Genomic DNA, 26,440 nt, shown 5'->3' with positions numbered 1-26,440 from the left:
CCACAACATATGCTCTGCTGCCAAGCTGCAGTTTACTGCCTCAGAGGTTCAAGAACTCTTGGAAGATTTTGAAATACGAAAGTAGTTTTTACTACTATAAGTTCCTATCGTTTTGTGGAAAAAAATATTTTTGTATGGGGTAGACACGCACAGAGAGAAAAGTACATGACTTGCATTTTCATGAGAAATGAGATACAGTGCTGGATCAAAATGAAGACAGAATATTGCTCCAACGATTGTTCTCAAATTCCAATCATAGTTGAAAGAAGAAAGATATCCCAGTGTGACCATACCCCAGTCCTCTGTAGACTTTTTTATTATTTCCTCCAAAGCAAGGGCGTCCACTGTGATACTTCCTCCTTTATTAATTCATATTTTCTCATGCCTCTCTCATGTGGGAGAGCAGGGCAATACCTTTATGTTGTACAATTTAATGGGCACTCAAACACACTGAATTAGCTCTATATTAAGATACTTGCATACAGGCAGGATACACAAAAAATCCCATTCTTGGCATTCTGTCCTACAAACTACAGACTTTAAAGTAGATGCTTATTCAGCACACAGATTTACTGAAATACTAGAATAAAAGTGAAGATGATGGAAACACTGCCACCCAGATTTGGAGGAATTTTTCCGAGACTGCACCAGGAAATTGAGTTTGACCTAACGTGGCAAAAAAGAGCCGCAACAGGTAGACAGTGTGGTGGTGCAGCCCCCCAGGCCACTCTGGGATCCCAGCATGAGCCCTATTGTGTTGTTATCTTGGTCATAACGACTTGGGCGCCAGGCGATCTCTGTCCGCACCTGGGCCATCTGCTCCCTGAATGGCACATCAGGACCACCCTGAGATCTCGGGATAAGACCCATCTTGCTGTTATCTTGGTCATAACGACTTGGGCGCCAGGCGATCTCTGTCCACGCCTGGGCCATCTGCTCCCTGAATGGCACATCAGGACCACCCTGAGATCTCGGGATAAGACCCATCTTGCTGTTATCTTGGTCATAACGACTCGGGTGCCAGGCGATCTCTGTCCACGCCTGGGCCATCTGCTCCCTGACTTGTGCACCAGAATTGTGGCCAGAATGTAAAATAGGGACCAAAGCCAACCATCCCGACCCTATAACCAGCGATCGAAGAGGGAGACCCTTTGAACTCTCCAGGACCACCGCGGGCGGTGTGACCCTGTATCTGCCCCCGGGCTGGGACGCCTCTCAGGGTGGATTTTGTGAGGACAAAAAGGACTGATTTCGTGAGGTTTGCCGGCCATAGGCTGAGGAATGCCAGCACATACAAGTGAGTAATTTGTGAAACACACGGAAAGGGAAATTTTATTCACACGTTAACCTTGGTGTGTGTGCGTGCATGTCAGCTATATATTTTTACATATCTCATCCCTATTCTTATAGGCCATTGACCAAGTTTGAGACTACAATTAGACCTAGCCGTACTTCTCTCTGAAAGAAGTTTAGAAAGCAAAGGGGTCTATTCTGAACCTCCTTATCCCCTGCATCCACAATCCCTCTGTGAATCATTGTAACTTAAGTATACCTCAATTTTCCTTTGTTCACTACTTCTAAGTAATAGAGTGAACCACGTCATTCTCAAATGTTTAACTAAGTCGCTGTTGAATGTAAAAAATTCCATCACGTTGCTGTTTTAAATTGGCTGATGCTGTTAGGAATTGTACAGCCTAATACTGTGATCTATCTCAAAAATATTAATAGTCTTAAATTCCTGACTAAAGCTATGTAACCAATCATATTCCTGACCATTTGGTATAGTGGGCAGGATGCACAAGGTTGTATTTGTGACAATTTGGTGTCGTTGGCCATATCCACATACCTGCTTTTGTGACAGGCATAGCAAAAGAGTTGCAGTGTGTAGAACAACATTATTTTACCAAGTTCTTAAACATGTATAATTCCTTCCCTTTTAAAAAAAACTTTCAGGCTGCAGCACCTGTATTTCTCTACCCTTCCTTCTCAGTTTACCTCACAGGATGTGTATCATCTCACTACTTTCATTGATACTCTCACCACACTATTCAGGGTTGTACACCACATTCGTATATATTGTCCAAAATCAAAAGCATGAATCAACATAAGACCGTGTTAGAAGTTTCTCACTCTCTCAGAAGAGGACACATATTCAATCTTTGGCAAAAGAGAGGGTTCCACACACACACAACTTAATTGTACAGGGTAACTCCCAGTTTCTAGCACACAGAGCAGATTTTTCTGAACTTTGGGCAAGCAAGCTGTCTCATTAAACAACTGTTGCTCAGAAAATAACACATCTATCAATGTAGTTAAAAATAAGTTTTTTCCACTGTGGATCTTGAAATTGTTAAAGTAAGATCAGTACTAGACATTAAAATAACTGTGATCTTGAAAAGGTTACTTATTTGGCCTGCACAGCCAAATCACTTACCGCTAATGACGACGTACTAGTCAGTCGGCTGCCTATATAACTCTCATTAGCTGAACTGGGACTTCTTCCTTCTGTTGCACTATGTGACATTAAAGCCCTTCGAAGAGCTCTCTTTGGTGTTTTTGAGAAAGAAAATGCTCTTGTAACCTGAGGAGTTTGACAAGCAGTTATACACTGACAAAAATCAGGCTGTAATAATTACTACAATATAGCCTACCATTCAAATTTTGAACATGTGTAGGCCATGTATCAAAAGTTAATTTCACTGTATCAAAACTAGCCAAACACCCGCACGCCCACAAGCTGATCCAACTTTTAAGGCTCCCCATCATCTCTGCTCTCTCACTCTGTCCAAATACGACGATGGCATGGTGGGGGAAGAGGGCAGAGATTCAGGGAGAAGTCAAAGTAAGGTCTAGCCAACTCTACTTCCCCACATCCCTTGGGTTCTGCAAAGTCAGGCCCCTCCTTCTTTAAGTTCCTCTCAGGTTAGTCTTCAGCTGCTTCCAAACTACAGCAGCCTCACAGTTTTGTCTAAGAAACAGTATTATCATTGTGAACATAGTAAGCCTGCTGCAAGGGCGCCGAGAACGAGGAACAATTCCTTCTCGCTGCATTGTCCTCTGTCACTCCTTCTCACCACCACAAACTTGAGCAGAACCAAACCCAGCACACAGAGCAGACAGGCAGCCTTCCTCCTCCCTCCCAGCCAGGTCCTCTTAGCAGAACAGGGCACAGTTCCTCAGGCCATTAGCTGAGAGCAGCTCATCCATACGCAAATGAAAGCACATACAGGCAGACACCAGCATTCAGCGCTTACTTCCTATTCCAAAGTCTGTTTTATCACCAGGACACACATACTCCACACCCATTCTACTTTTGAAGGTACTTGAATTTAGATAATTGCATGCAGCTTTAAATCCCCATTCAATACGCTGAAAATAGTTACAGCTGAGAGTTGGAGGCTTTTGTAATATATTTATAAGATGCAAAATATTAAATTAAGTTCCATAACAGACTCAAAAATGACTACATAATATCTATAACCATAGTACTTAAAACTATGCGTAGATACTCCAAAACTACTCAGTCAAAAGCTCAAATGCACCCCACCTTCTGTCTTTAAGGAGCATATACTTAAGGGTTTTAGTTCAGATTAAGTTTCTCCTGTCACTACTCTAAGTACTATAAAACACCTGAAACAGGAATACTAGCGTGATTCCCTGGCTAAAATGGGATTTACTATAAAGCATTATCTTTGAAGTATCTTACCTTTTTTGACGTTTTCTTTATTGCCCTGGAGGCTCTGCTTAAAGTACTGTCCATATCCTTAGTATTTACTTCAACTGATTCAGGATCAGCAGTATAAATGAGATTTTCCTACAGACAAAAATAGTCTTAATGGTCAAACATCAGCACTTGTCAAATCATCATTCTCCATTTCATTAGGTCACATTTAGAGATTTTAATTACCAAATTCCTCCATAGTTAACTTTTAATATACAGTTATGCAGCTATTTGCTTTCATGCCATTTCATGAGATTAAGTGCTGGTGCAATCAGCTTATGAAACCACTCCATCAGTAGTTTTCCATTTGGTTTGTTTGATTCAGTTCCAAGTTCAGGGTTGGCCAAAGCAAAGGCAGTAATTCTGAAGTATACCTGGGGAGCTTCACAACACATACACCCCTTCGTTTCACTGACACATCTAGCACTCTTCTGAAGTGAGATCTCGATGGGTCTAGCTGTCAAACGTTAAGATTTTCAGCTTAAACCCGATAGACGTTTCAGAATAGCAACTGGGGTTTTTTCATGCCTCGTTCTTAAACTTTAGCATGTGCAAAGCAACCTCTGGCTAACTACTTAAAAACCTGGGGCAGCGGGGCACACGTGGGAGCGGGAAGTTGCTGGGGGTTTTTTGTTGTTGTTGCTCTGGGTTTTTATTTTGAGAAAAGACAGTTTACCTAAAAGTTTTGAAAAAAGTCATAAGGACACCAGCTGGCAAGCTGTAGGGCTGCCCAAAGAGCCTAACAAAGAGTAGGTAAAGCCTTTACTGCCACCATGTGGCAAGGTCAACGCTATCTCATTCTCACATAATGCTTCAGAGTTCCTGAAAACCAGGGAAAAGGGGAAGTGTGCTTAAATTGAAGCTCAATTTGACATTTAAATCAGCAAGAAAGGAAGTATTATAGTTGGTACAAAGCAGTGGTTACAGCAATTGTAACTAACGGGATTCAGCATAGCAGGTTACAATTTGTCAGCATTTGATTCTGAACGTCCTGGGGCAAGAGGGAATGATACCTTTATTACACAAAGATTTAATTTCTCTTTAAAAACGCCAACATTTTTCCATCCCTTCGTGTTACATGTAACACAAGAGACTGAAGATAGGATGACAGGCAGATTAAAGTAAATTAACACTTCTGAATCATTACTTTTCCTACTCAGTACCTAAAAAGGAAGGAAAAGCACAAAGCCAAGTTTCTTTTTCATAAGTCCCTAGGTGACAAGCCAAACAAATAAAACTAAGATGCTATTTTGATCCCTTAACTACCTCTCCTGAAACAAGGATGTTTTCAAAAATCAGACAACTAAATATTGTACAGTAAGAGTACAACGCAGAACAAAAACATTTCTAGCTTAAACCCGAGCTGTTTCAGCTCTATGTACTGCACGTATTCTCAAATTTGGATGATTGATAGGCATACACTCTTACATAATTAAAACATTAGCTGGAAGTCTCTTGCCCTGATTGGAGAGGACCTACTCTTCAAATTAGTAGTTTTCTAGCTGTGGAAAGCCCACACACTGAACTTCTGAAAATGTGAGGAGGCCAGTGCCTCCTTTATTTCCTTGGTTTACGGTTGTAGGCTCCTGTCTATAGGAGGAAGATGCTTCGTGTCTCTTACATTATGGTGCCCACATAGATACGGTGTAGACAAAGAATTCAACCTAACAGAGTTAAACCAAAACGCATGATTCATGCTGGGATTGTAAATTGAAACATAGCTATCAAAGAAGCAAGCTGAAGACAATTCCGTTCAGATCTGCAGCGCAGAGTTTAATTTATTTTTTAAATTTATTTATTAAATTATTTATTTTATTATAATTAAATTATTTTAAATTCATTTATTTTAAAATTTATCTTAATTTATAATTAATTTGTGATGTGATTTTTAAGTACGTATTAGCTTCTGTAGAAGCAAACTTCCAGGCTGTTTCCTTTTCCACCGTTTAACCACTTACTTGCAGATGTGCTAGCACAAATATTTTCTGCTCTGCTTCACCTCTAGCATGTCCACTAATACCAAGTTCTTTAGCTTCATGTGCTTTAAGCCAAAAGGAGAGAAATATTTCCAATCAGCAACATGGTACTTACTGCATCTGCTTTACATATAGTGTTAGCCACATGCCGACACAGCATCTTTAACCACTCTTCTTTAGGAGGTTCTTCAGTTGTCATCTGGAAACTGAGTAGCTTGTTGTTGAGTTCTGTAGGTGGCCGCACAACTAAGGCAAAAGCTTTATGGCAATCTACAGTTTATAAAAAAAAGACCACAACACATAAAACAGAGGCAAAGAGTTAAGATACAGAATAATCATTTTTTTCATCTAATTGAGAGGGAAACCTTCAGAAGAGATAACCCTCCATATGCCAGGAGCTAGAGTTAGGGACAATATGATTTGGGTAAGGATTTTTTCTTTGTTTACACAATAGCTGTTGTACCACTTGCAAGAGCACTGAGTTCTGTCCACATCACAGAATGGTGCGGGTTGGAAGGGACCTCTGGAGATCACCTCATCCCACCCCTGCTGGAGCAGGCACTCCCAGAGCAGGGGCACAGGGCCGCGTCCAGGCGGGGGGTGAATGTCTCCAGGGAAGGGACCCCACAGCCTCTCTGGGCAGCCTGTGCCCCTGCTCCGGCACCCGCACAGGGAAGGGGTTTGTCCTCATGTTCAGGTGGAACTTCCCATGTTCAAACTTGTGCCCTTTGGCCCTTCATCAAGGGGCTGCAATCAGCTGGTTCATGCAACAGTTTATTCACCAAGTAATCTGCATACTACATTCAGCAGACCAGTCAGTCTTTACTGGATCTAGCAGTAAATATCAATTTCATTCTCTAACTCACGAAATGTTGAACAGATAATTTCCCTATCAACAGAGAAGAAGGAAAACAACATTTATCCAGCAGAAGAAAACAGACATCAGTACTATATATGACACATTAAAATAGTCAAGTTACAATGGTTTTACTGTTTAAACTTGACAAAGATTGCTCAGTTGATAGCAGAAAAGGTGTCAGTACAAGGAATTCTCAAGCTCATACAGAACTTCAAACAGAAGCTTATATTAAAAATCACATACCTAACGCACAACAAATATACCTTAGCATTCTATCCCACAACAGCAGACCTTCATCCTTTATACTCTGAGCCACAGTTTTCATTAGCTATTCACAGCACTTCAACACATACAGACCTTCTGTCTCCCTGATGTCTAGGACTTTCTTGATCTGGGAGAGAGGCATGAGAACAACGTGCTTGAGAGATGCAGGAGGCCTTGTGTGGCCATGTGGACTCTTGAAAGCACCAATAACTTTATGCCGTTTCCTCGCAATCTGCGGTTAAATAGATGAAGGGTTAGAGTTAGAAAGTCTATTGCTGCTGGTTTACTTCTCTATTCTTTTACCTTCTAGTATACAGGAAGGCACACAAAGCTTTGCCACAGGAAAATACTCTAAAGAGTATTTAGCTCCATTTACTCTACCACATAAATCTTTATAGAAGCCCCTTATCTCGCTATTCACTGTTACACTTCAAGTGGCCCAGCAATACTTGTCAATTAGCACCAATACATTCCCCCCCTCAAATAAATTTAAAAAAAAAAATCAAGAGAGGAAGTAATTTTGCATTACAGACCTCAATTCTTCCCCGCAAAACAAGCAAGGGCCCTTTGAAACCTACCACAAGGCGCTCTAGATTTAAACAGAGGAGACAATGTCTGTATGCATGAACCAACTTAGGCTGTGGTGAGTTTTGTCCTAGAAATATCACTTGCTGTTGCTTGTGCATACCGCCATCAAGTGGGTTTTGCAGCGGAGGTTGGTCAGTCAGTTTTTACTTTACATTAACACATAAGTATCTCTAACGTTTTAAGCAAGGTCTCTTCAGTTGCTTGTGTCTTGTACAAGAGATAAGCCAAGCTTTCTCAAAAGTGTTTTCATTTTCTTTTCCTTCCTTTACAAGGAGCAACAAAGCTGAGTCAACTCGACTCCCAGGAAGAGTTCATCACTAGTCACAACTGCAAGCTTTTGTCTTTAAGTGCTGCTTAAGACAGCACTAGTTTTGGATTATTTTACAGTCCGTCTTCTAGGAAGACAATGTTCTTTACTGCTGTAGACAGTAACAAGTACTTCCATAAAGGGTCCTTTACAACCTCAGTTTCTCCACGTAAGTCTCTGAACACAGTTAGATTCCTTTTCCCTCCTAGTTCTTCCTAACATACCGTTAGTCTAAGGCATTTAATATGCAAATTTTTTTTGTAGCCTAAGCACAGACAGACCTACCCTAGAGGCCCACTGTTTACTCACATTAAATATGACTAAACTTTAAAAGGACAAACACCCCACTGTGCCAAGGACTCCAGCACTTTCTCATCTATCAGCACTACTCAAAGTGCTATTTAGATAAACATTTTTTTCTTAACATACTAAGCTGCTTTTAAATTTTTTGATCTGGCTGCAAGACATTAAAGGCTACGTTAACACCTCTCAACCATCCAGAATTGACTAGCTACTTGTGTTGGCTTATACAACAGCCAAAGGAAAGGCAACATCAGCATGTGTTGAGCCATCAGTTTTCTGTGACTTAGAATTCTGCCTCAAAATTTTTAAATTTTACTTGTTTACATTCATATGTAGTGTCAAGCCTTTTATAATTCAATTCATGAGATGTACTTATACAGTCATCTTACCTCTAGGCAATCGTTGAACAGGAAGAGCGTGACCTGTTCTCCCCTGTCACAGAGGTCATCACCAAGTGCTACGGTTTCCAAACGCTTAACTAAGCTTCGGTGAGAGGACAAGAGATTGGCCTATGCGATAGAAGCAAAAAGCTCATTAAGCATTTAGTTCAAGGGCTGGATTAAGGCTTGCTTACAACTTAACGCTGGAAATCTGTTTAAAACCAGCACCATTGCATTTTAACCACACATATTTTTGCAATGGGAGCAAGCAGGCACACAGCAGTTTTATAGGTCTGCAGCTTCAGAGAAATTACTTACTGGGCATCCATCAACTTCATAGACAACATCAAAGAACTGCCTTTGTGCCTCTGTTTTTCTTTTGTCTTCATTAATATGCCTGAGGGAAGCATATTATATTTATCTTCAATATCAAGCAACAGTAAGTGAATGCACTGCATTTAAGACATACAAAAATAATGAAGCTACACATTCAGAGATAGAGTTTACACAGCAGCACTGGACAAAAAACAACCACACTTGCTCACTGAAGTATCCAAATACCATATGCTAAGCACATAGGAAACTTCAGACCTAGAACAATATTCTTGTCACATTATCAGTAGTTGACACACCATTCACAGTTAATATGTAATTCCCTTCCCTGCCCCATAAGGAGACCAGCCCAACACAGTTCTTCACAGCCTGCATTTTATCCCCCCAAGTCAAGCCTGCAGCTCACCAAGAAGCAAATGCAGGAAAAACAATTTAAAATTGTTGTTGTTAAAAATCAGACAAACATTTACCCAATTAATACAGGAGGCCTTATTGCTGGAGACGCACACTACGTTTCAAGAGAGGAGAGACTTAATCTAAACAGCTTCAGCTTTAAGCTAATTAACTTGTGGAATGGTGCCAAGAATAGCTAATACAGGACCAGAAGAGAAACACATCCTTCCAGGGGATATACGCAGAGAGGAAAGATTTAAAGAAGAAAGATCTCTCTTCCATTCCAGAGGCAATAGATAGGAGTAAGAGGTAGAACCGGACAGATGATTTGGGAGGTTCAGCTTCAGGCTGAGACAGGGAGTCAGCAGAGGTTCAGGTAGGAGTGCTGGGTAACAAAGCCCTAGACTCAAGAGCATTCAAGAGCCGCCCTGGCACACAACGCCAAAGTGACAACAGTGGCCAAGGGGAGACTGAGGAACACGCAGAGTTACCTACACTTGCCTGGAGACTAAAGTTATGGCAACAACACACTAAGAGCAATTTAGAAATTTAGAAGGAAGAGAGATATCTAAATGTATAGCAGTTTGTTTTATAGAATGAGCATCACTTACGTCATCACCTCCTTCAATGATTCAATAGCTCTTTCTAGAGTTATTTTATCTGGGTTCTCTTCTGCTGTATGTTTCTTTATATCTACAATTAAAAAAAAAAACCAACCACACACACATATCACAAGTGCCTGAAGAATTCAAGTTTAAACTGTAAGTCAGCTAAGGTGACTGAAGAAATCACAGCTATCCTGGAGTCCAAAGAGCCTTGATTAAGAGGGGAAGTAGGCTGGGAGGCAATTGTCCATGGATCTCATTGAGAAAATCCAGCCTACGATACAAATCAAACCCTCAAAATTTAAAAAAATTAAAAAAAAAAAATCAACAAGACTACATGCCATTTTTGTTGAAGTGCAGAGACAAGCATAAAAGTCCTTTTCTAACCAAACGGTGGTGGTGTGGTCTTCTAATTATTATTTTTGTTAGTGTAATCATTATTACAGCAAGTGGTTGATACCAGACGGGACACATGAAGCTGTAAGCCTTGTCAGTATGAATTGCTCTCTAGTTTATGCTAGTTGTATTTGAATCTCAACTACAGTTGTATTTGAAGAACAGAGCAAACTTTTCCTCTACCTGTAGCCTGCAAATATATGAACAAGTGCAATTTAGGCAACAGTACACTTTCTTCAATAATTGGTCTTGCTGCCTGCCTTTAAGCATGATTAACTCCTAGAATCAATCTTATCTCATATGAGAAAATCTGCTGCTAATTATGACAAAAAGCAGACATTATCTTGGTTTTAACACCTTCACAGACAAACTAATAAAAAAATACATCACTAGATTACCATTTAGTAGTAGAGCAACGCTGGGCAGCCTTTGAACAGGACGGATAAGGAGTTCAGCTAGGCTTTGACGGCCACATTCAGGTTTAGCTTGGTTTATCTGAGGAAAAGAAAGGGGAGAAAGGAAATAATTCTTACCTGGTTTTATTTCTTTTAAAACACACACAACCAAAAAAATAAATCACAAACTAGGAGAAAGATAGTCTTCCTTGAAACTAGCATTACAGTAATAGTGCGAGAATCATTTACCACAGACTCAGTCGTTAACAGACCACATTAAAAAAAACACATTTTATTCAAATCTGCGCAGTATTTATCACTGTCTATGTTGTCAGAACATCCCATTTTAAACTGTCCATATTATCAACCCTTCAGTCCTTGTTTCAGATGCTAAGGCTAATGTGGAGTGGGACAGGGGGCAACCTGTTCTCTTATTCATTTCCCCATCTTTTAGATATCAATACCTGGATATAATTAGTGATCCCTCAGAAAACATGACCTGAAACCTGTCAGTTGGATTACTCCACTATTTCAGAGGCACTTGTTGGATATAGAAGAGGAGTTCAAGCTACAACGTACTATTAGTCAACTATATGCCTTTATCTGAAGAGCTCAAGAGTATTAAGGCCCATCTTCAGGTAACTCTTTCTTTGATCATCTTCCTGTTAGATCATCACTGTTACGTTCCTATTCATCAGCCACAAGAATGTTGAGAGATTCTATCCCCCTGGAACTTCACAGCTGCTGCAAGCGAGTTAAAAGCTATTTCAAAAATACAAGTCTTTTAAACACAGGGAGGGGGAATCAATAAAAAGCAGCAGCTCTAGTTGTGTCTTCTATAAAGACAAGACGTGTTTGAGAGAACATAATCAGAATGTACTTTTTTCAGCAACAAAGGCATATAATCAAACTACCTTGAAAGCTTTATAACCGAGGAGGAATGGGGACCTCTTACGAAAGAGTCTTACCAGGAGCTTGAGGGACTGAAGTTCAAATCCTCCCTATTTCTGTCTCATCAAGAGATGCTCACATTACTCCAAGCTTACAAAATTGCACATTCTTCCATCCACTGCATTTAGTAGTAGTTTACTCGGTAATGGTGTCCATGTTCTAGTCAATGACTTAGTTCTGCAGACACTTACCTTTAGGAAGGCATGAAACCTTGGCTTCTGTTTTTCACATCTAGTAATAGTCTCCTTGCTCATTTCAAAGAAATTCACAAACGGAGGGTATGTTTTCAACAAGTCTTTTGACTGAAAGAAACAACTGTTATGGCTCTGCTTTACATATTCTGTAGCATTCTACATATGTTCACATGCCCTGAGCCATACAAAGCTGCTCAACAGCACATTTCAATAAAGAATAATAAAAAAATGTGTTGTAAACTCATGCGTGTTCACAGAACAAGTTAAGACATTTTTGCCTGCCAGATGCCCACGTTTCAATGCTGCTGATTAAACGCAGACTGCTCTCAGCAACATCAAGTACACATGTGACAATCTTAGAAGCTGCTGAGCAGTAGAAGGCAGTTTCTCATCTATCAAAAGGCTTTTGGTGAAAATTTTGGAAGTTTCAGACAGGTGTTTTCTCCAGTTATTGCAATCACCTTTAAAAGGCACTAAACAACCAGAAGCAACACCTTAGACTGAAAACTTCTGAATGCCAAACACTATTTGCCTCAAAATGATCAGGTCAGCAAAAGCACAAGATACCTAGCAGACTACTTATGTTAAAATGCATTGCAGTCCCAGACCGAGCTTTCCTGTTCTGCACATTCCATCCTTGGGAAAACAAGGAGTCTTTATTCGCTTACACATTTCAAGTCTTGAAGGAAGAACACAAGAAGCTTCCCTGACAAGTTATTTTCCTAGTTATTTACTATTAATCAGAGGCAACAGAAAGCTACAACTAAAGGAAGAGCCCCCTTTTAACGTCTGAGGAAAAAAAGCACATCTGCAGTGTTGCAAATTAGTTCTATTTGGAGTTTTACCCCCCTCATACAGATGGACAGGCACATACACTTAAATTTGACATGGATTACCTATACGAAGTATAACACGTAACTCAACTGAAAAGCCCGAGCAGAAAATACAATGATACCAGTTAGCATTCTGTCTCATGCAGTAGTGCTCTGCTTGTGCTTGCTAGCTCCTACAAATGCATTATTTGTAAGGCAAGATAATAGCTCATAGTAGTTCTCACGCACAAAAAAAAAAAAATCCCAGAAACTTACATATTTAAGAATGATATCACCAATACTTTTGCTTTCAGTCCAATTCATCATAAGATCTTCCAGATCTTCCTAGAATATATGCAGGGATGGGGGGATGAAAACAAGGTGAGAATGAACTGCATAAAGCTGTAAGATGGGATCAGTGTTCTGCCAGACACATATCATTAGCTGTGTGTGTTTCAATGCTGACAAAACAAGCAATCCTAAAAGTCGTACAATTTCACATTAAGCCCCTTCAGGCTACCGGGAGCTGAAAGCAAGACACCTCTGGCTTACTGAATATATATAGTTTTGAACCAACACGAGCAGAGCCTAGGAGTGTATCGGCACTAGCCAGCTCTGCAACAAGATGACACTGCTGTGCCCAACACACTACAGGATGTATCCCAAGTGATTTTAAAAAAAGTATACAGAGAAGACAGTTGAGCCAATTCTAATTAAGAGTGCACAACTCCTATAGGACTCTTAAGTCCATAAGATAGGATTGAAATAGAACTAGCATAGATTTCCCTCGCTGCACCAGGGTGTCAAGGAAAGTGAGACCAAGCTGTTAAGCCTGTATCAGCTTGATAAGGATCAAGCTTATTCACTGTCAGCTGATAACAGGGACAGGAGGGCACAGCTGAAGGTTCAGGATTTACCGCCAGCAAAAAGGATTCATCATTAATATTGGTCTGTTGCTACCACTTCTCTAACCTTTATTACACCAAAGATGAAGGAAAACACAACCACTGTGTCTGAGCAACTTTGCCTACACTGCATGCTGCAGGTGAGTCCTGCTTGACACATGGACACACATGCTCTACTTTCAGCTCAGCGGCACATATCGATGCCTATCGTGGTTAATCAGACTGGATCCCCACGGTTAGAAAAAGCCCAAACAAACCCAAAACCAACCCAAAAACCCCACCAAACCACAGGCAGTCTGCAAGTCCCTCTATTTTAAAACCCTGCTGTGAAATGCAGACAGGAACAGAGATATGCACCATTCAAAGGCAATTCTATGAATTGATACTTGAGGAAGACTTGCATCGTAGTCTATTGTGAGACCCAGAGATGGCTCCAGAGAGCACTTGCAATCCAGATCAAAATATAAAGTAAAGAAAGCCTCAAGAAAACAATCTCACAGCGAATTCTAATCAGCTCTTATTAGGCCTCAGTACCAGGTCAACTGCTTCAGAGGCTGAAGTGCAAGCCAGTTTTATGAGCTGGTAGTTTCTGACAATTAATTTAAAGCCATTTAAGGAGGGGTTAGTTTTCCCTGCTGAATGGCAGAAGTCTCTATACATGAACATGTCTAAAGTCCAGGAACACACTGATTTTTTTGTTTTGTTTTGGTTTTGTGGTTTGTTTTTTTTTATTCCGTAGCTTTAGCTATCCTTTCAAGAGTCCTTCCTTACTGCTTTAATAGAAACACATAAGTTATAAGCACTTGAGAGTTCAACTACCATTTGATACCACTGGCGCTTTTGATGAGTTTTGTATCAGCTACAGAAAACCTCCTACAGGAAGAGGTATTAAAATGGGAAAAGGAGATGCCAGCTCATGAATGACAACATTAGTTACATGCACAATACTCAGACTTCAGATATTTATGAGCAAGTGTTAAATCTTAACGCGTACTTTGGATTTGCATGTAATTCCATAGGTTGAACAGTATGTAATAGCACCAGGATGAATCTACACCTATCCAGCAGATACAACTTAAAGCATGCAGAAAAGATCCAAAGTATCTATCAGGGAGAAGCTGCAGCTTGCCTTGATTTTAGTATGCACGTCAAGAATATCTGGAATGCTGCCAAATATGGTCTTAATCTCTTCCTGTGCAAGGATTGGTCCTCCAAGTTGTCCTTCCTTCTCCAACGGAACTTGAAATAACTGATGAATTAGACAAAAAAGTTAACACCCTCCCAACCACCACACATTGTGTTAGAAATAGTTATGAAAGCAAGCGTTTTCCTTCCAGATCATACTTCCCTGCAGTCATAATCTTGAGATTCCCCCATTTAGCATGAGTGGGTTATGGCGGCGTGGTTTTAAGACACAAACACCGAGTTCGATACAACGCTACAGCATAACCCCCCTTTCATCTACTTTTCTACTTACACACATCTTAGCTCATTCTTTAAGTAGATAATCAGCTGCAATGGAAACAAACTCTCTAGAAATTAAGCTCTTCCTGTAAGCTGTTTGCTATCCTGCTCTCCCTGGAATAATTTGAAAAATAAAAGTCTCTTCCCCCTGCCATCTCTCTCTAATTAGTAATATATTAAAATCTGAGCCATGAAGATCCTGTTTTCCTGAAGCTTGGAATTGTCATACAAACTGCAACTCCACTGCAGATCCCACATTTGAAATTGTATTTTCCAGCCTTTATTATTAACAGATACTAAACATTTTAGTATGTCAGTAAAATTACATGACTGTTTACATTGTTATCTTTTTATGAACCTTTGCTGCACCCAAACCCCCAAAAGCCTGCAGATTGCAGGTTGAAAATAATCACTGATGTAAACATGAGATGTCTTACTACAATTGAACCAGACTTGCTTTAAAAACAGCTTACCTGAATGATTGTCGTCAGAATATCAACGTAGTTACTTTCTGTCTGATACAATTCCTTTGCAACTTGCCATCTTGCAGACTGCTTTAGTGGAAGAGGAGTTGAGTTTTTGGAAGGCCTTGCACAGGATTTTGGCGTTTCTGATGAAGAGATTTTCCCAAAAGAAAATAGAGCTTTATTACAATAGAACCCCTAAAACACACGCTCACTGTCAAAGACATGAAAAAACCTTCAGATTTTTTTTTTGAAAAAGCTATATTCCCTTAAAGGCTATTCTGTAGGTTATGCTAGAATTACCAGGCCTTTTAGAAAATGGCTTTCTTTACTACAGCCTAATTATAGAACAACAGTGATATATTATTGCTCAAAATTAGTCTGACTTGGAGCAGTCCATTAATTTTAAATACTTGCTCATGTATTGGACCTCAGAGACCTGTATACACTCGTTCTGATGCCAAAGTTCATTTCATAGTAACTGTGACAGTAATAAGTACCTTATCTGTTGCTTTCAATAGCACTTTTCCTGCAACTGTCCGTTGATGTTGGATTAGAAGAAGCTGCCATACCAGGGGTTACAAGAGCACTAGCATGTTCTAAGAAAGGTGGTCTTTGAGAGCGAGTAAGCTGATCTTTCCTGTATTTCTTCTCAGTTACCACTTACAGATTATGCCTAAGGGAAATTACTTATTTGACTTGTATACAGGGGCTTTTTAAAAGCAGTAGTAACTCCAGATACCTCCTCTATATGATGGAACTGGGTTTGGGGAGTTTGGGTTCTTCGTTTGTTTTAAGAAAAACTCAGATATTAGCTTTTGACTCATCCACAATTTTGCAGTTTCCTCTCTTCAACATGAGCCATGTGCAGAGACGTTAAATGCTCTTTGCCAATTAACCGATCAAAATCGGTCGGTGATGTATATTCTTGTGACGTTTTAGACATGACAGTTTGCTGGCACAAATAGTGTTACCTCAACAAAACTTTTCAAAGACCTGGGAGGAGTAGCCTTTGCAGGAATTTTCCCTTTAACTCCTTTAGAAAAGGAGCTTTGCCCTCCTTTCTCCAAGTATCCTACTGGAGAGGCTTTGAGGTGATTTACTGCTAACTATGTTGCTTATTTGCTACAGATTTTCCGCAGAGTATATGAAGCATTTTGGAGTAGCACTGTACTTCATATCCATCAACTCCGTATCTTTTCCTTTGGGTGTGAAGATGCTTACTGCGATGACAAGAGGCAGCTTGGCCTCTGTCTGTGTCTAAACTCTTCACTCCAATTCTCCTTTTTGGAGTGTGCAGAAAGCAGAAAGCCTGGAATTACTTAGGAAGTCTGTAGCAAAACCTGTAAGACTTCCCTACCAATACCACTTGTATACAGACAGCTCTTAAACATTGCAAGTGTGTCTGAATGGAAGTTTTAGCTCTACCTCCATTGGTAGTGCTGGACTCTGGAGTGTTAGAAATATCCAGCAAGGACCCGATAGAAAGCGAATGTTCAGCTGACGGGCGTTTCCGAGGAGGGAATGGTGACATGTCCGTTTCTCTGGTCAGCTGGGCCAGAGTTTCTTTCAAACGGCGTCTTTTACGATTGCTGTTCGGAGTACTCAGAGAAAGTAGTGACACAGACTTCTTGAGGCCAGGACTCTCTGACTGTAGTAAAAGAAAGTTTAGTTTAGTGTTTTTACCCGCTGTGGCCAGCTCGGGTCAGTGCAAAGGTAAGTTAATGGTAGAGATCAGCACACAACACAACTTTTCTTAGGGAAGCTGAGGGAAAATAGGCAAAGCCCTTTGTTTTTTAGAAGTCTGGAAATCACACTAGTATTTTGTTTGACTAAAAATAAGTTCAACCTCTGGAAAGCAGAAAAAAGTAGAGTATTAATTTGGAAAAACCTAATTATAAATAAGTATAAAATTTATAATGGATTATCTGGAACTTAAATACTGCTATAAAACATTTCATCTCTGGCCCCACACATACTATTTATTCCTCGTGCTGATGTTACCACCAAAACCATGCTGCACATTATGCGAGCGAGTTCAACATACCTTCTCAAATAAATACATGGACTCTCCAGCTCTGGCATCCATTTGAATGCTTCCCCAGAACCACTAAAGGAAAAAAGAAAGCACACACTGAGCACACATTACAGGGCTTCACCCTGTAATTTTAAAATTATTTAAAATAATATATATAGTAGTAAGGCAGTTTACATAATAAATGCAAACACGTGGCTTATTCTGGGGAGGAGGAGAATAAAGTATCTCACATACCAAGTACTATATAGCAATATTCTTTCAAGAATTTGTCAGCACTAACCTCTTGCTTTACAACATAAAGTTTTTTTAAAGGTTCAAATGGAAGATCTTTCACTGTACTTTCTTCGACCACTAAGTGCGTACACCTTTCATCACCAACTGGTAAATAATGTCCTCCTAGATAAAAAAAGGCAAATCAGCAAGACTGAAGAATATTATTGCTAGAAATTAGTAGCTCCCTTTATCATTCTGTGGCACCTATCATCTTTGGCTCTTCTCCCATTAAGGAACTCTTTGATGAGCCCATCAGTTGTTGGGCTTATGTAACACCCCAGATATGATCAGCAGCAGGCAGCTTTTAGGAAATCGCACATAGCATGCAGGAGTACAATAAACATTGAAAAGTCAGGAGCACACATTGTTCAGAGAGCGTTTACACCTGTCTGGCAATAAATGCTATATTCTTCTGGGAAGCTTTTATGGTTTCTTGGGAGAGCAAGTCAGGAACATTCACCCTAAAGACATCCATAAGCTAGAACCTGTGCATGTCACAATCTTATAAGTAGCTTTAGGTAAACAGGTCAGGGAAGGGAGAAGTAAACCCAGCCAACTTTTATCTCCTTTGAGAGAGCCTTGCTGTTACAAGCTTGCTCCATTCCTGTTTCCACAGTTCTGTTATATGCAAATCAACAAGGCTGAGACTTTTAAGTTATCTGTTACATCATTACTGTCAATGTGGTTGTTAATATTACACTACACTACTGAGAAATGGAACACTTCCAATCAAGTGTTTTACCAGTGATGATTTGTATCAGAGTTGTAAACATCGCAGATGCTTTCTGGGAATTATGTAAAGGTGCATACCACAAAACTGATTATGAAAACTGAAGTGGAATATACATATTACATAGCAAGCTTCCCAGGATACCTTCAAGCATCCTATAATTACTTCCTTTTAAATTGTCTAGTTTCAATCCGCCTAGGAAGCCTGAAGTCTTCAACAGCTACCAGAACTTACACATACACCGACATCTAAACAACAATTTACAGCTCTCCAAGTTGAGGATCCCTCATTAATGCTTCAGTGAAGGATTTATCAGCTAAAAACCCATTCTTGCCACTTTCATATACAATAACCTTGCATTTCTGTCATTTCTTCCATGTTAGCTTTCTCATCATCAGAGAACCCAAGGAAACTTAATGTGCAATCCTGGAAGGGCGGAACCTTGAACTGATTTCTGAAGTCATCATCAGCTGCACAGAAATCACTGGGGGGAAAAAAAAGAAAAAATGCACAAAAAGGTCACTAAATCAGTGCTACATCACCACTTAAACAGAAGTTCACAACACTACAGGTGAACAGGGTGGAAGGTTAAGGTGCAAGGAAAACAAACACCTACGTCTCATTCCTTTTCTCCCAAGCCTTATAAATCCACTCAGCTTTCACGATAGGAGTACCAAGACTTACAGCAACCTACAAAACAGGAAAAGCACAAGTTGTACCATGTAAGTACTTCTATTTAAGTCTTTCCCATGCCAAGAAAAATTCCTAGCCTTGCTTTTACTTTTCAAGACAGATATTGCAAAAAGTGAATGTATTCCTTCAAGAAACACATCCAACTGTAACTCCCAAGAGTTAGAAAGTATTAATTGTTCGACGACTAGGAGATCAGATCGATAGCTATTTCGACACTTACTCAGAAGTGCATCATTTTGTTAGCCTGATATACTTCATCACTCACAGACACAAAACCAAATCTCTGTTCCTGTGGAATATTGCATCCTCTTTCTGGTTTTGATGACAAACATCCCAGCTTGCTTTTACCAAAGAGAAAGTGACTACTCCAGAGGTCATTTCCATGACTTCTGGAGACAGATTGTAAAGTTTTCATACTTTGTCCCTTTGAGTTGGCAGAAAGGAGTGTTTGAACAGTTAGAAAGTAGGTCTTCTTTTCCAACTGGAAGATTAGAAAGACAGACTAGGAAAAAAAAACCAACAGCCTACTGAGAATTCAAACAAGGGAGAGTCAAAGGACATAGGCATTGCTATAGCATATTCCATGGTACAAAAATCTGTAAACTTGTATTTATTTGTCAACTAGACATACATGTCCTGAAGGATTCCCTTTTGGTGCTGCCAAGGGAGAAAAAAAAAACAACTGAAAACCAACACCCACACCAGCAAACAAACCACGACGACACATACTTTTATACATAAAGGAAGAACTGAATGCTTACACATTAAAATAATATTTTAAAAATTTTTAACATAAGTTAAAAATAATATTTAAAAAAAGATGCACACAAATCAGTACTAAAGGTTTTTTGCAAGTTACCTGGAAGTTTATTGTTTGGACAGGCAAAAAAAGCAGGCATGCTGATATAAAAACACTTCACTGAGAATGAACAAGTGTTCATCAGTTCCTCAAGTGTCTTAAGTACTAAAGAAGCATTTTGTTTCTTGTTATTTACTAGTCTATTTCAAAGTCTCTGCATTTAGGCAATTATTTAGCTCTCTAACAGAGACAAAAACATGTCAAAGCTCAACACCAGAGATAAATCCTGCCATTGTTGTTAGTACAGGAAAGAAACCAGCAACTTACAAGTATGATTTACAGACTTAGCCTACAAAAGCCAAATTCTGAAGCTTTCCATGAAGTACCAACTCAAGCTTACATACTCTGAATTTGTCTCCATGTGTTGAGTTAGCTACCAGATGTGTAACTTTCGAGCTGAAGTCCCTTCGAATAATTCCACCCATATGATGGACCAAGGTCACTAGCTTAACCTGAAAAATAAAGACGAAATAGGTTTTCAGTGTGTCTTTTGAAACATACAGTGCAGGGTGAGAGCACTACAAAAATAGTTTACAAAGCAAGGTACAGGATGCTACATTAAATGTCTAGGAATGGAAAGGCTCCAATTTGTTGTTAAAACAATTTGGTCACATCTACAGAAGATATAGCTGATACACCAGAAGCAATATTAACTTTTCTTTAACATGTACTACAGCCTTGCCGTGTAGCTTGCGGAAGACTACCCAAGCCACCAGTGCTCTCGTGATCATCCTACGTAATGCCTTCACCTTTTCACACACAACAGATATGAGGCATGTTATCCTGACTGATTTAGTCAATTCTACCTGAAGGGACAACTGCCAGAATTTACATGAGATTGTGATTTGTCCAATCTGAATCTAGCAGGTCAAACCTAACTACCCCTAACACTGGGTAAAGGCTTTTGGTTTGGGTTTTTTTCCCCAGATGAAAATGTGGAGCCTTACTGTTGGTTCCCAGGTGTCCAATAGGGAAATTAGCTGCCAATTACATCACTGAAATGGAAAAGCAAAGTGCTAGAGTATCAATCCATTTCACTTAGATATGTCAAGACTGAAGTCCTGATAGCATGCCAGCAAGATAACATGTCTGCAAACGCTCTGAACGGGACTACAAATCTTTACCTGACCACACTGCTACCTGTACAAATAAGAGGACACTACTGGGTAAACATAATTTTATTGAAGTGTAAATCCACAAGTCTTTAAGCCCTACTGAATTAGAGCTGTTTAATGTCATTCAACAGAAGAGTAACCAGAAATTGCATGGACAAAATGACTCTGATAAGGAAGCAGTTTTGTTCCCAACCTCAACTATCGCTGCCTCTGGATGTGCAACAAAACAAAGAACAAACAGTTCATTCCCCCCACCCAAGCTCTAGTCATGGTTAAACCCTACAGGTGGTAGAACAGAAGAGTATTTTGAAAGTAAACTTAACATAGTTTTACCAATCCAAAGGAAATAAAAAGCCTTACTAATTCATCTTTCTTTCTGAATCCCGTAAAGCACAGTACCAAGTTCAACATACTTGCACAGTACAGCGGACGACAGGAGAAAGGTAAAGGCTGAAAGTAAGAAGTAAGCTTATTAGTCAAAAGCGTATTATTTCCATTGAAGTTTAAACATTATCTTTAATACAGCACCACTGTTCTTAGTATTAAAATGTATCAGACTCTAGACCAAGTCTGTGTATTCAGTTATACCTCAGCTCCATCCTGTGAGCATTCTAATAAAGTAACTAGAGCACCCCAAGTTCCACAGGTAGTGCTCCATCCTTTTCTTCCTCCCCAGTCCATCCCCTCTACACGACAGCCTTTGGAAATATAGTGTCTGCTGGAGCATTGTCTGTATGCTGCCTTTCCTAACGGCAGAATCCCAACTAGCAGGTCAACAACTCCCACAACTAAGTTGTAGCCTTACTACTGTCTGCCTGTGCTTTCTCACTACACGCAATATTCTAACACAATATTAGAAACTTGCTTCTCTTAAAATGCTCTTGCTAGGAACATTTGTGACTGATTGGCAAAGCAAAAAAAGATTTTATTTTGAAAACTTCATATTTAGAACTTGCTGCACCAGAGAACCACTCAGCTGATTTCAACAGAAATACATACCTCTCCTTTTTGTGCGCAGTGCAGTACCACTGGAGGTCCAATGACACGGCAATCTGCTTTGCAGAGATTGTTAAAGACAGAGTCTTGGAAGTCTGATACAACGAAGATAGTCTCAAATTCCGGAGAATCAGAATCTCCAAGCTCTTCTATCGTGTCTGTCTTTATGTAGGGCACTTTGATTTCCTTGATTTATGGGGACGAAGGAGAAAGCATTATTCAGGCAGCTTGCTTACACTGGTGTCAAAATTCAACTGGTTTTTATTTTGGACTGTTAGAAAAGTGTGCGACTCAGATTTCAACAGAGACAGACTCTTAGGATTTGTGAAAGCTGAACGAGATGCACTGTTCTATAGCATAAGAATAGCTATGAACTGCACCTTAAAAAAGTCTAAAAGCAATTCCTGCTTCTGAACAATACGAATTCTAGTTACTTTAATAGTTTATGTATCAGTTCACACTGATAATGTAGTATTGGAAATATCTACAGATAGAAAAAAAAAGAAACTAAGCACAAGAGAGAAATGAAGTTTCAGACAATCGGACCAGCTTAAGGTACTTCTAGATGCTACTAGAAAGTAACATCCAGCCTGCAACAGCAAGCTCCACGCTGCATAAGATCTAAAGAACAGAGTTCTATTTTGTTCATTGTTTGATATTTTTAAGGGCTCTAAAAATTTCGTCTGTTCCAATTTCAATCATTGGGTCCAAATTTTACTTTCTAGGTTTTCACTTCAAGAAATGGAGACCCACTTCTTGCATTTAAGTTTAAATGCAGTTTTCAATTGAAAGAGAAGTCAATTAACTAATTACTAAGTCCGTTCATAGCAAAAACTTATGTTTTGACTGAATATAAGCATGCAGTTGAATGTCTCCATTGATAATTCTATCCCGTTAGAAAACACCACTAATTAAGAGCTGCAGAAATTAATTCCATATTTGAGAAGGTGTGTGTAAGAAAGTGACAATTTTGACGAGCTTTAAGTGACACCATCAGAAACATTAGTGTATATTGTGACCATTACGCCCAAAGCATGTGCACATATCAGTCCCAGTGAAGTACAACATGCTGCATGCAATCACATGTGCTTAATTGCATGACATACCATATGAATAATAGTTTTTATTAGTTTTTCTTCTGATTTACCAGGACTAGTTTCCTTTATCTTTATCACTGGTACTTCCATTATCTTAATGGTCTGTGGAAGAGGAAAACTTTAGTACAGAACCGAAAGGGTTACTATAGGTCTAAAAGCATTACCATCTCATTCCAGTGACTGTTTTCTCTTAGACCCACATACCTCCAAGGCTTTTAGAAGCTCCTCGTGTTTCCCTGCTTCCCGAACCAAAACCACTCTTGTTTCTATTTGAGGCATTTCTTCTGTTCATAGAGAAACAAGGATAATATTCATATTTTAATAGAAAAATCCATGATAGGTCTAAAAACCAATTGATAAGGTATAGAAGAATACAGGCAGACTGCATCCCTTCAAGATACCTTGTTTGTCAGGGACAAGCCTGAAAATAAGTGTTACCTCAAGAAGCCTGTCCTTTAATTAAGGCATACCCAACTGACCATAAAGCCTACACTTCCTAGCATACAGTGAAACAAATCCTGAAATCCATGATCAGTTACCTTAAAGTCAAAGCAAGAACGCACAAGAAGAGTCAGCGAGGGAGGGGCGGGGGTAGAAGAAAAACAACAAAATTATTGACTTAATGATTCTAGCAGAATTGGATACCAAGACTTGCTGGAAAATAGACAGCCGGTATCTTTTCTGGTTTGTGTTCCCAGCTGACGAGGTCCATTACTTCCTAGGAATTGCTCAGTTTCACCAAGGAATATCAGAAAAAGTTAAATATCTTGTTCTTTTTATCCATGCGTTAATAAGCTTTCAAAACATTAGAGGAGGAAGGGACAAGTGTTGCCTCCATGTCATTTGCACCAGAATTCTGCTACTGGATTTTGGCTACTACATTGCAGGAAATCAAAAAACTTTGTTTTTTAATTTGAAGACTTGTTCTTGAATCAATTTCAGGCATAAGACTATTCGCCTCTCTCAGGAGTACCTGTGATCCTACACAACAGACAACTGTAGTTTCCACACACCAATGTCAAAATGTCACCTGAAATGATTTATTCCACAGAAGAGGCATCAAATGGAACTAACAGATTTTTAAACATTAGCCAGAAGACTCATTTGATTTCATGGCCATAATCCCAAATTTTTGTAACGAGTTAAAAATTAAGACAGTCCCTTCGCTGGTGAAAGGATACCAAACCAACACCCTTTTGGCTACCCTACATACAATTCTGTAGTTCAGCAAAGCACTGTCAGTGCCTAATACCTAGGCAAAAGGTACCTTTTGTACCAAACCAAAGGTACTAAACTACTAAATACCTACAAAGTAATCAGTCATTATAAAAAACATAGTAGTCTCAAAATAAGCTTCTCCCATTACCTTCAACATCCAAACCAGATCCAGGACATACATTATCTTTGGAGGTTTCTATAATTTTTGAATCAAGAACAGAAGAATCAGCCAAGAGGCTCCTCCCAGTTTCAGACACCAGCGTGCTGTTGTCAGCCATGATTATGCCTTGTTTCTTTCTTCAACAGCTACAAGATAAATGTGATAAACTAAGTTACAGTTGCAAAAAAACTCATTAATGGGAGTTCTATGACTGAGGCGTGAGAAGTAACTTCAGACTTATGAAAACAAAACATTTACACTCCTGTTAAAATCCCATTCACACTGATAGAGTAGCTCTGAAAGAGTATTAGGAGTCACACAATTAGTAAAAAGGCCTGACAATAAACCTATTACAGAAATGGTTCTGAGCAGGCTGCCTACCGCAGAAATAACGCATTTGCACAGAAAGCTGCAAAGAGGGTACTTGGACTCTGAGGAGCAGGGAAACACGAACTCTAGTGCTCGTTTTCAGAAGTCTCATCACAAAACACCAACAAACTGAAAGCACTTGTTTGCTTCAGTGATAAACTATTATAAGCTAGGTTTGAGCCCAAGGTTAGCATTGTTAAAGTGAAACATCGGCAGAAGAATTAGGGCACGCAAAGCATCTCGCTAAGATTTGATTTGTCAGGTGAACTGGCTAGAGTTACTGCAGTTGCATAAAAATGACCACCCAGGGAGCAAAACCAGCAGTATTTATTCAAATAAAAATTAGGTTTCTCAAAACGCATGAGAGTCTCTACGAAGTTAATAAGCACATGTATGTCTACCCATATGATCCGCTCTATTGTCCTATATTAACTGTATGTTATAGTAATAGTATCCATTCATCATCAGGTAGAGAGGTCTTCTGTCTTCTCACAGATAGACTACATCTGTCCTCTCCCTGCCCAAACAAACTTACAAACACCCTGGAAAGGCAGAATTCTTATTTCTCTCATATTTTGTACGAGCAGCTACCTGAACCTTGTACCAGAAAATTTGTTCCGAGACACCTGCCCAACACGTAGCACGTTTTCTTTTGCGTGTGAAGCAAGCAGCAGGCATTGGCATTTCCTGTGATTCATCATTCACACAAAAGTAAATATGCACAGCGATATCAGAAGTTACCTAGAATGACCACTCTATCTGAACTGCTGTAGTATAATCACCCTCTGTATTACTTTAACTGAAGTTGCTCTCCTCATGGCTTACGCCAAGTCAGTCTTATATAGCAAGTAAGACTCACTTCCAGTGACGGAAGAGAGCAAACAGCACATGGAAGATAGGAACATAACAGTTTCCCCTCACATATGAAAAGAGCAAAAGGCAGAACACGCTCACTACAGGATTCAGGCAGACCCAAACACCCTGACACTTACAAACGGCCTCCCAGGAGTTTGTGGAAAGCCTGAAAGTCACAAAACATCCACGCGCTAAAATAAGGGTTTTAAAGAAATGAGGCGACATTTTAAAACTCCCCATGTTGCCCATTTCCCTCCCGAGGGATCACCCGGGAGCTACCAACCTGCCCCGCTGGGAGGCAGCCGGAGACAAGGTCAGACACTGCCTTACGGGGCAGCAGGTGCCTCCGCCAGCGGCCCACGGAGGGCCCGGAGCGGCGGGGCAGCCCCGAGGGGCCGCCGAGTCTCCCAGAGGCCCCAGACGCGACCTACGGCCCACCTCAGCCGGCCCCGCCCCGGGCCGGGGCTCCCACGCCCGCCGCTCTCCCCCCGGCACCGGGCCCAGTACCGGACCGCTCCGCGTCCTCTTCCGCTCCGCACCCACCCGCTCCCGGAGCCGGTTCCCCCCTCACGGCCGGCTTCCCTCTCACGGCCACCGCCGCCACCTGCCACCAACCGCAAAGACAGCATCCGCCATCAGCGGCCGCCGCCAATTCAAAAAGCGAGCCGCCGCACTAAGTACGTCGCGCATTGGCTGCCGGCCCCGCCGTCCCTCTGTAAATCGCATC

General features: G+C 40.2%; 1 protein-coding gene across 6 annotated transcripts in view; it reads right to left on the bottom strand.

The window, feature by feature from the left end:
* The window catches only part of ECT2 (epithelial cell transforming 2), a 30,071-nt gene extending 3,631 nt beyond the window's left edge, over positions 1-26,440 (bottom strand). For 2 of the 6 annotated variants that reach the window (XM_064458013.1, XM_064458009.1), the window contains exons 1-24: positions 26,257-26,440; positions 24,478-24,635; positions 23,316-23,395; positions 23,121-23,213; positions 22,018-22,200; positions 21,379-21,468; positions 20,248-20,355; positions 18,968-19,041; positions 18,705-18,835; positions 17,629-17,744; positions 17,358-17,420; positions 16,739-16,961; positions 15,320-15,456; positions 14,512-14,631; positions 12,754-12,822; positions 11,663-11,773; positions 10,524-10,620; positions 9,736-9,817; positions 8,717-8,795; positions 8,408-8,527; positions 6,914-7,052; positions 5,813-5,967; positions 3,707-3,814; positions 2,435-2,581 (exon numbers count right to left, since the gene is read on the bottom strand). In XM_064458013.1, the coding sequence (XP_064314083.1) occupies positions 2,435-2,581; positions 3,707-3,814; positions 5,813-5,967; positions 6,914-7,052; positions 8,408-8,527; positions 8,717-8,795; positions 9,736-9,817; positions 10,524-10,620; positions 11,663-11,773; positions 12,754-12,822; positions 14,512-14,631; positions 15,320-15,456; positions 16,739-16,961; positions 17,358-17,420; positions 17,629-17,744; positions 18,705-18,835; positions 18,968-19,041; positions 20,248-20,355; positions 21,379-21,468; positions 22,018-22,200; positions 23,121-23,213; positions 23,316-23,395; positions 24,478-24,607 (2,655 nt within the window). In that variant the 5' untranslated portion in view covers positions 24,608-24,635; positions 26,257-26,440. Of the gene's footprint in view, positions 1-2,434; positions 2,582-3,706; positions 3,815-5,812; positions 5,968-6,913; positions 7,053-8,407; positions 8,528-8,716; positions 8,796-9,735; positions 9,818-10,523; positions 10,621-11,662; positions 11,774-12,753; positions 12,823-14,511; positions 14,632-15,319; positions 15,457-16,738; positions 16,962-17,357; positions 17,421-17,628; positions 17,745-18,704; positions 18,836-18,967; positions 19,042-20,247; positions 20,356-21,378; positions 21,469-22,017; positions 22,201-23,120; positions 23,214-23,315; positions 23,396-24,477; positions 24,636-25,996; positions 26,100-26,256 lie in introns of those variants that run through there. The other 4 variants (XM_064458014.1, XM_064458012.1, XM_064458010.1 and 1 more) reach the window with 3 other exon arrangements.

The sequence above is a fragment of the Phalacrocorax carbo genome, chromosome 7 (genome assembly GCF_963921805.1).
Source record: "Phalacrocorax carbo chromosome 7, bPhaCar2.1, whole genome shotgun sequence".
NCBI lineage: Eukaryota > Metazoa > Chordata > Aves > Suliformes > Phalacrocoracidae > Phalacrocorax > Phalacrocorax carbo.
This window is presented reverse-complemented; position numbering and strand designations above follow the sequence as displayed.